The sequence below is a fragment of the Beta vulgaris genome, chromosome 7, assembly GCF_026745355.1.
Source record: "Beta vulgaris subsp. vulgaris cultivar EL10 chromosome 7, EL10.2, whole genome shotgun sequence".
NCBI classification, from domain to species: Eukaryota; Viridiplantae; Streptophyta; class Magnoliopsida; order Caryophyllales; family Amaranthaceae; genus Beta; species Beta vulgaris.
In genome coordinates, this window is record NC_079208.1 from 42,933,380 (window position 1) to 42,943,827 (window position 10,448).

At 35.8% G+C, this 10,448-nt stretch overlaps 1 protein-coding gene across 1 annotated transcript; it reads right to left on the minus strand.

Annotated features, from left to right (window-relative positions):
- Positions 1 to 3,584: 3,584 nt before the first annotated feature.
- LOC104899515 (pentatricopeptide repeat-containing protein At5g48730, chloroplastic) lies at positions 3,585 to 9,468 on the minus strand. The gene is made up of 3 exons (XM_010686716.4): positions 9,017 to 9,468; positions 4,896 to 5,302; positions 3,585 to 4,407 (listed from the first exon to the last, which is right to left on the minus strand). The coding sequence occupies exons 1-3, from the start codon at positions 9,461 to 9,463 to the stop codon at positions 3,699 to 3,701; spliced, it is 1,563 nt and encodes a 520-aa protein (XP_010685018.2). The 5' UTR covers positions 9,464 to 9,468; the 3' UTR covers positions 3,585 to 3,698.
- Between the last annotated feature and the right edge of the window lie 980 nt (positions 9,469 to 10,448).

Below are 10,448 nucleotides of genomic sequence, written 5' to 3' on the forward strand. Positions count from 1 at the left end.
ATCACATATATGCTATGTTAATATATTAAAAGGCGTCATTTAGCGATATCGCTTAGAATATTTACTTCATCTAAACATACATTCAACAAAAAGAAAAAGAAAATGCATGACATAAGATTTCATCCCATTACCTCAAGTTTATATACTAAAGTCTTAACCATTAAACCAAATAATACTTGGTGTTATAATTTTAAAGTAAAATATTACTAAATTAAAATTATAATTAACCAAAGTATATCTCGAACCTAAAAACTAGTTATTATTGAAAATTGTGCAACATATATTTTGGCAATGTAAAAACCAACCTAGATGGAGGAGTTGGCTTCATGTACTAAAATATTTTTTATTTTATTTTTCTGAGAAGGAAAGAAAACTAGGAGATGTCTAAACAAGAGACACCCCCTAAAGCACCCCATAAGGGTGGTTACAATAAGCTTCAAGTACAGAAATAATGAAGAAAAAGGAACACTAAGGAACTCGAGTAAATGCTCCGCCGCGGCATCACACCATCTCCCCAGGCCCAAATCGACGTCAAACGAACCCTCCTCGGGGGGGAAGACAAACACTACCGAAAATGAATAAGCTCCCAAATCTTCATAAGATAAGCACAATTACTTGAGGCCACAAGAACAACCACAAAGCTAAACATCTAAAGAACAAAAACTAAATAGAACAAAAAATAAAATAAAAAATAGGAACAAACTGAAAACCCATCAAATAAACCCGCTGCGGACAAACCAAGCACCACTAGCACCACTGGCCGAGCCACCTTCGCCGGAGCTGCCGCCGAGCACTAGCAAAAGAAAGCGAGTGAACCTCGAGAACAAATGCCAACGAACCAGACGAACGCTTCCCCTTTTCTTTTACTCTTGATACTACCTCTGTTTGTTTTTAATTGTTGCACTTTATTGATAAATCGTTTATATTAAGTGAAAGTATTGTGACAGACCGTATGACACAATGCATTTGGTCGGGCGACCACTCCTCTCTCTCAATGATGCGCTAATTAGAAATTGCAACTAAATAGTACCATCGAGAATTTCGTAGAGCATATCTTCACATTGCTTTCCCTTCTCAGTACATTTACGCACAAATTGTTGCCATATTCTTCCTTTTCTTCCATTGAGTTCGTGCTGCTTCTTGCAGTATTAATTACTGGAAATTCATCCTTGTTCTTGAACAAATATCATAGTACTGGTCTAAATTTTCAGTCGAAGTTATCGTTCGTGTCAACTAGATTTGCTGTTTGTATGAGGGTTTGACGGTGATTTTGCGATGATGAAGAGCTGTTGTTGATCATGGATGTTGATTTTGATGATTGATCAATGATGGGTTGTGATGGTGCTGATTATTGATGCCGATTTCAACCATTAAAAATGGACAACTTATGATAAGTGGTCAGTTGAATGTTTTCAGTTGGTTTTATTTTTCTTTCATTTAGTCGATTTTTTCTTTTCAGTTAGTCCAATTATTCTTTCAGTTCGTTGGTCTATTCTTTCAGTTGGTTGGTTTATCCTTTCAGTTGGTTACTTTATTCTTTCATTTAGAAGTAAGTTGCTTTCATTTAGAACTTATTTTATTTCATTTACTTAAGTTTTGTTTTCAGTTAGAATAAAACACGTAAATGAAACAATACGATAAGTAACTGAACTTAAAAGACATCCAACTGCAAAAAATTTGAAACCAACTGAACAAAAATTGAAACCAACTGAATTTTTTTTGAAACCAACTGAAAAAAATTGAAACCAACTGAAAGTCGTCCGACCAAAGATTATGGTCGGACGGTCTGACACAATACCTTCTCTATATTTAATTGTTACACAATTACACTTTCATTGTGTCCTTATGATTATATAATAACAAGTCACATCAACTTTATTCACTTTTCTACCTCATATGTTCCACCGTCCATTTTTGTTAATCCACCCAAAACCTTTCCACATACTCCATTTTCTCTCTCCTCCAATATTAAATGATTCTTTTACATTTTCTAAAAATTAGGAAGTATGTTTTTCTAGTACTTCTCTCATGTTTTTTTCAAAATTGACTTATTTCTCTCCCAAGTGAAGTGTAACAATTATTTGTAAATGGAATGAGTATTAATGTTATCGATTACAACTGTCTCACATTAAAAATATAATAGTGCTCATATATGAGCTCTACAAACCCATGGATTGATGGTTCGACCCTAATTTCCAAATACGGCGTTTTTTACAGGAAATATGACGTTACTCTAAGTAATATTTTACCGGAAAACTGTTCAACTTTTATAGATTATATACAAAATAATGTTAGTCAATTATAATAGATTACTTAAATTTAATATAACTCCAAAAATATATTTTTGCTCTGTGTACTTATTGCGAAAAAACTCTAAGAAGATATGTAGTATTACCATTTTAACAAAAATTAGATATTACAAACCATTTCAATTTTTAATCTCGTTTTAAAAAATAAATTTAATTCGATATACATGGAATTTATGGGACTAATTAACATATCAGTTCCGTTAATTCATTAACACTTTGTCAAACACCTCCACAAAAAGAAGTAACGGTGAATTTTATGAAATTTTAACTTAGTCAAACGACATGTCAAATTGGTGATTGAGATAAGCATGGGTGAGCGACATGGAATTTATCAATAATCAATATCTTAAACACACACACAAGGGTTCTTACAGATTACCAATTGTACTTTTGGGAACAAACGCTCAATGAGATACACAAATCGATGCAAATTTTTACTTTTTGGCAGAGATCACATGTTTAACAGGGACAATATGATTATTTCAGCATATCTACATATACAAATAGGGGTTAGTTTAACCATAACAAGTGTATCAAATACATAAACAAGGGGTTGATTTATCAATAATCAGTGTTTTGAACACACAAACAGAGGTTTTTATAAATAAGCAATTGTATTTTTTTTTTGAGAAAAGCTGAACGAGATACACAAATCGATGCAACTTTTAACTTTTTCATAGAGATCACATGTTTAATATTTGACAAAAAAAAGTCTTTTTATATTTTTATTTAAACATAATTTTTTTATTTTTACATAAAGGTAACTTTTTGAAAAAAAAAATAAAAAATTATTGTGAGTGGACACTGCTGGCCGTTCACAATGAGTGTTTTAGCATTCCTCGGTGGTTAATGGCTTGGTGAAAGTTTGAACCCTCTCGACAACAAAAAATTTACTCACTTTTTCTTTTTAAATTTTTTCGTCCCCTCTATATGTTTACTTACATTCTGCCTCCGCACCGATAAATTATTGGCTTTATCCGTTATGATAAGATAAGATAAAATAGGTTAAAGTAAACTTACTTTTTCTACAACCGTAATTCCAAAAAGGTAGTCTTTCTATTCTAACCAAATGTCCTAGTACAAACTTTTTATTTTTCTTTTATTCTCGACAGCAAATGTACTTCAAAGTAAAATATAGTTGCAGGACATTTACCAAAAAAAGAAGTTGCAGGACAAAGATACATTTTTTTCCCCCAAGGCATAGATAGTATTACATTTCTATTTTTGAAGGCACAGAGCCACAGACAGTATCACATTTCTATTTTTGAAGGCACATATAGTATTACATTTAACTCAAAAATAATAATGATTAAAAATTCTACACGTACGAAATTTCCGTCTCTGTTAGATAAACCAGATAAAAGTGTAAAAAAGAATTTCTATACATTATCAATTCTTGTCCTTGAATGTCAAAGATTTCTCTGAAGATCTAATGAAATCTCTCAACTCCTTTGCTTGACTTGCCATTCCAGCCAGTGTATAAGCTTTGATCATGCTTCTATAAGTAACAAGATCAGGTTTACATCCTTTGTTCTTCATCATCTCAACAACCTCTTTCATTTCAGCAATTCGTTCCATCCTCCCGTATGCATCCACCAGACAGTTGAAGAACACGATATCCAAAGTTACATCCGTGTTTTCTACACAGCGCAAAACACTCCCAATTTTTTCAGCATTTCCCGCTCTTCCGTAAGCCCTCACAAGAGAGCAAAACGTGACACAATTCGGCTTGATCCTTTCTGACTGCATCAACCTAAACAAAAACTCCATCTGCTTTAAATCCCCAGCCCTTCCAAATGCATCTATTACCACATTGTAGGTCACGACTGTCCACGAGTAGTGATATTTCTGCATGTATTCCATGACAGCACTCATCTTCTCATAGTTTTCAGATTTACCATATGAATCTAAGAGTATGTTAAAAGTTCTAATGTTGGGTTCAATTCCAGCGCCCTGGAACTTCTCGTAACATTTCTCCATCATCTCAATTTGACCACTGTTACCAAAAGCTCTAAGTGTAGAATTCACGGTCCATACATCGGGTTCACAATGCCGATTTCCTAGCATTTCCGCTAGTATTGACTCCATTTCTGCAAACCTTATATGAACGAAATAGGAGAAACTAAATAAATCCTCTGTGCATCATCAAAATGTCACACCCATCTGGTCGCAAAAATGGAAAAGGAAAACAAAATATTACTAATAGTTGCTTGAAGGTGTTTCAGTTTAGTGTAAAATAGAGCAATCTACAATTTCCAAATTAAGAGGAAACCGTGCTTATCTCTGACAAGAAGTTATCACACATTACACACAGCACATGCATAACCGACATTGTGCCTTTTAGAAATTATCACTTGCAAACACTCAAAATTTTTCGTGGAACGAAAAGGTTTCATATTCTTAGATTCATATATGGACAAACACTGTGATGCATATATGCAGAAGAAACTGGCTTTGGAAAACAGATGCAAGAGGTAATAATAACATTACACAAATTTATAGATGGCCTGATCAAAATTTTAATGGAAGACAACTGCAAAAAGCTATCCATATATCCAAATGAAGGAAGAGATAGAACCTACATACTTTCCGGCTTTTCCATAAGCATCGATCAGGGTATTATATGTCACTGTGTTGGGTGGGATTCCCTGAGATATCATATCAGAAAGCAGCTGGCGAACTTTATCGAAGGCAAAGACCTGGAGGCAGGACTTTATGAGAATTGAGTACGTATAAACATCAGGTCTGCAATTAGTACTGTTCTTCATATGCTCAAGCAGTGAGAAGGCTTCATCCAACTGACCACTCCTGCTGTAGGCTGACAAGAGAGCAGTACACGGTTCATGGTCTATAAGACAGCCCTCGTCAACCATATCGAGAAATAGTTCATGAGCTTTCTGGGGCTGCTTACATTTTCCAAGCATAACAATAAGCTTAATGTATATATCAGAGTTGGGTCTATACCACAACTGCTCCCGCATCAGTTCAAACACCTATCACATGGAAATGGCCATTGAGAGAATATTCATGACCTCGCAAAAAGCTTAACTTCTTAAAGAAAAGACAGTAATTTTGAAGGTTAAATACTTTAAAACGGTTTCAACATCTTGCTTCCATTGGTAATATGAAATTCACCAGGACTTGCAAACCTATACCAAGAATTAAAGGGCATGCTATATAATAGACTAGCTATTTGAAAATGTAAATGTATTACATCAGATAATAGAAAAAAAATTGTAATCTTGTAAATTTGTAGTGGCTTATACTCAGCTAATCCTTGAATGGCTGGCATGACAGAAATCAGTACAAAACAGGCATGCTACAGAGACAAACTACACCTAGAAACTAGTAGCAGAGTGAAATTTCAAGCGAACCTGAGCTCACAGTAAATGCCTAAGAAAGATTTATTGAGCTTGAAGAGAGGATTAAGCCTGACCACAATTACCAGCTACCGGAATCCCTCTAACCTTTCTCACTTAACATGCCAGTGCATGTGTCTCTCAAATCACAAATAGTTGTCTATATACGGCTGTAAGCTTATAAAAATCCAAAATGTGGTTCATCTAAGGCATGCACCATGAACGTCATAATTGTGAGTTTGGCCAACTAAACTAACCAAACTTAGCATGAATGACCTTGACAATACATTGAAGTTCTGAACCAGGAACATCTAGCTTGGGTTATCGATAGTCTATGTGTCATTTTTTTATAAGAATCTTTCTACGTATCCTAATGAAGCTCAGGTAAGAAGACACGGGGGGTTAAAAAATTCCTCCAAATGGGTGCTTGTATAGGCCATTAGCTTCACCAATATGTTTTTGGAGATGATGATGCAAAAAAGCATTATTTTCAGAATAGGACACAGTACCAAGTGAGAAACAAAAGAGGAACATGGAGGTTCCATGTCAAGTAAGAGACTCCAGAAGATATCAACTTAAGGTGAGGACACAAAAAAAAACTTTTAGAACTTTTAATCCCCTAAAGGCCTAAACAGGAAAGGTCTCAACAAAGGGTGCAAGTCCTGAAAAATAACTAAAAGAACAAACTGAGGCATCAGACTCGAAGGAGGTTAAAAAAGATCCCAAGGAACTCTAGTCTAGAATAGCTTAAACCATTTTGGGATTAAGAGCTGCTCACTTGGGAAGCATAATTTGAGGGAGCAGTTATCCCAAGAGAAGTATTTTAGTTTGCTGCTCACTTGGGAAGCATAATTTGAGGGAGCAGTTATCCCAAGAGAAGTATTTTAGTTTACTTTGAAAAAGCCAATAGAATAAGATTCTCTTTTGCTGATATAAGACCAATTGTGCATGATCAAGTTTGAAGCTTAGTTTATCTTAAGTTCAGCATACAAGCTTTTGGATATCCATAATATGAACATAATAAAAATTAACTCAACTGGAAACTCAGCCGAACAACACTTGAGGTCAAACTTTTATGTAACAACACCGGAATTTCAGCTTGCATAGAAGCTTGAGAGCCATATCTTCCAATTGGCAAAAATAATTACCCTTCAAATTTTGTAAGAGATAGTGCTCGTAAAATCCCATTATATATTACAAGTTAAAGATTATTACAGTCACTCAATGGGAAGTGGCAAAAATTGAAAAACCAAAGCGATGAAGACAGCATGGATTGCCGGAAAGCTTTCTAGAAGTCAGCTACAGGCCACATCATGTCAATAACCAATAAACTATGTCTTGGAGTTTGGACCTTTCACAGATTCACCCACTATGCCAATCACATTTGTTAGAATTGGGTAATGAGTGGTCGTACCAGCCAAATCTACTAGTGTATATGCTAATAACTAGTTGAAAAACTTGTAATTTTGATTTTATTCACCTCTGGTGTACTCTCCTTAAAGCTTCCTAGGTCCCTTTTGTAGCCACATTGCTAAACGAAATGAATCTCAAACAGTGAACCTTCAGTTCATTAGCTTAGAAAAATCGCAGTATCAAACACAAAGAAATTGTAAATTTCGTTTCAACTAAGGCTCTATTCTTTTGGATTGAACCGAATTGAATTTGTCTGAAGTGAACTGATATCAAATAAACTGAATTGAAATGAATGCAAATTGTGAGAGGAAATTAACTAAACTGAACTAAAATAAACTAAACTGAAATGAATGTGTCTGAACCGAACTGAATTGAATTTTATTAATTCGTTCCAAAAGAACAAAGCCTAAGTCAACTATCTAATAGTGATTATTTCACGGGTTATTAACCTGTTCATTCCCCATAAGTTATCTTGTTCCCATCATTCATCTTGCTTATTTTAAGCCTTGATCTTGGATCGACAACATTTAAGTTCTAACCATCTACACACACAATTAGAAGTAAACCTTTCTCTTTTCACTTCCCCACCTTTTCTGAAATAGTTTGCTAATAATAACTCCTTTAAAATCGTATAACAGATTGGCAGTTTCGTAAGCCTATACTTCTATCAGCAATTCTATGATAAGAATCTAACATGGGCATGTGATAATTGAATACTCTTGTGGAAATAGTATTTTTGGAACTTACAAAAGTCAGCTAATGTTCTAATTACTTATGCTACTAACCATACACCTAAATTTAATATAAACTTCATCAAATGCTAATCGACCCCAACAAAGCCTTTTCCTACATTCATTTCGACAGCAACACTTGCATTAATAAGTTCCAAAACGAATCACAATCAAACCTCTCCATTGATGGACAAGTATTAGGTAGCATCCTCATTTAACTCTTCCTCCTAAAATCTTGAATTCCTCCAAGATGGATCAGTTGTTCAAACACAGACTTCTCCAGCTCATAAGTTAATAACCCAGTTCACTCATGGTACACCCAGGGGTATTTTTGTAATAAATTAGAACTCCAGGTGCTCATTTGACACCAAATTTGTTGATATGAGCATTTTGCTCATTTACTCATTTGCTCATTTTGTAATATAAGTGTTTGCTCATTTTCTTAAATGAGTAGAATTGTTTGCTCATTTTCTTAAATGAGTAGAATTGTTTGCTCATTTGTTCATTCGCTCACTTTGCTCATTCGCTCACTTTGCTCATTTGGAGAAAAGTGTACTATAAATATTCTCGTTAATAACCCATATTACAAAAACAACTCAAAACTTCAATCAGACTATAAACATTCACAATAATCAACACCGCTAGGAGAAAGCTAATCATAGGCCGTTTTCCCCTCCTTAGCTTAATAGTTTTCTGTCAAACCAAACAACAATGGATAAGTAAGGGGGCATTTGGTTCATATAATGGTATGGGTTTGGAATCAGGAATGAAACCAAGGTGGTATGAGTTTGGAACGTGATACTTAATACCTTGTGTTTGGTTTCATTTAGGAATGAAAAATCTTCTTTTATTTGATACCTAGAGGTAAGGTATGAGCCATACCCACCTCCCCATGGGTTTCTAAACCCCATACCTTATGGGTTTGAGGTATGGGTTTAAAATTTAGAAATAAGTTAAACAAACACTAGGTATGGGTTTTGTTCATTCCAAACCCATATCTCATACCTAAAACTAGTGAACCAAACACCCCTAATATTCATTTGCTTCCACCGGAAGATGTTTTCCATGAAACCAAACGGACCCATAAAAAAAAACAATAACCATGTAAGCTTATGATTAGCTTTCTCGTATTCACATTTCCCATTCTAGCAAATCGCCGAATATAAAATGAAATAAGGCGAAAGAAAGAAGAAAAGACAGAAACCTTAAGAGCAGACTCCCAACGCAGAGCAGTAATACGTTCATGAAGAGATTCAAGAACAGTCCTAGGTAAGAGTCTCTTCGAACTTATCCCTTTTTTCTTGTCAATCACAGCTTTTGTAGCTTCTCTTCTCAATATTACAGAAATTGCCTTCTGAGATGCAATTTTTCTGTTTACCTCTTCTTTTCTTTCTTTTGCTTCTTTGTCTTTCATAGCAGGAAAATCCCATTTTTTCTGGGGAGAATCTGGTTCGTGTGAGGTTGAGGGTTTGGAGCGTAAAGTGGTTGAAGATGTTGGGCGGTGGTTTGGTGCAGGTGGGAATGGGAAGGTTGGTCCTGTAACTGACTGTGTGGTCATTCTATATGTGTATGTTTTGGAGAAATTGCTGGGGAGGGGAGGGTTTAGTTTTGTGCGAGGGATGGATAGGAGCTGTGCCTCATTCCCAAACATCCTAGACAATGTTGTTTAGAACAGGTACAAATAGTCAAATATTTATGCACTAAGCAAAGTTTGATATAATGGTAAATATTTGATTCGAAGTTATGTGATCCTAAGTCAATGCGCTTTTTTGAATAGAGGAAGTATATTAAATAAAAAATATTGTATATGTAATTTTACCATCTTATATTACTAAAATAGATGATATAATACTCGAACTAATCTGATTGACATTCTATATACAGTATTTATGGTTCAATATAGGGTCGGCTATGAGCATGTGCAAGCAGACCCATAGCACAGGGCCTCGTAATTTATGGAGCCCCATGTTCTCTTTTCTTAGGGGGCGTTTGGTTGGTTGAGTGGAAATGGAAATGATTTAAGAAAGGTTTACCCTTTGATTTTCAAAGTTGTTTGTTTAGATATTACTATCAAAGGAAACCCTAGTATTTCCCACCACCACAACTTTTCCCCTAAAATACCACCACCCATGTAAAACTACTAACTTTTCCCCTCCTCCACCTTCTCCTCCCCTCCGCCGCCGTCGCTCTTCCCCTTCCCTGTCGTCGGTGCGCCGCCCCTTTCCCTCCTCCATCGCCCCTTCTCCTTCCCTTCGTGGCCACTGATTTTTGCGGTAATTCATCTTTTCTCTTTCCTCGTCTCTTGTAGATCTAGAGTTTTTCGGCAAGGGAAAGGTGTTTTCCATGGATGGTGGTGGTTTTCGTGTGGATGGTGGTGGTTTTCGTGTGGATGTGATGGTTTTTCGGGTAGTGGTGGTTCATTTCGGGTTGATGGTGGTGGTTTTGGGTGTGGATCGATTGTGGGGTGGTGGTTTCGGGTGTGGATCGGTGGTGGGGTGGTGGATTCGGGTTGATGGTGGTGGTTTTAGGTAGTGGAGTGGTGGTTTCAGGTGGAGGGGTTTTAGGGTGGTGGTTCCCGTGTCAAAGTGGTTGTGGTCAAAGGTGATGGTCAAGAATTTTCCATTCCCCCATTTCTA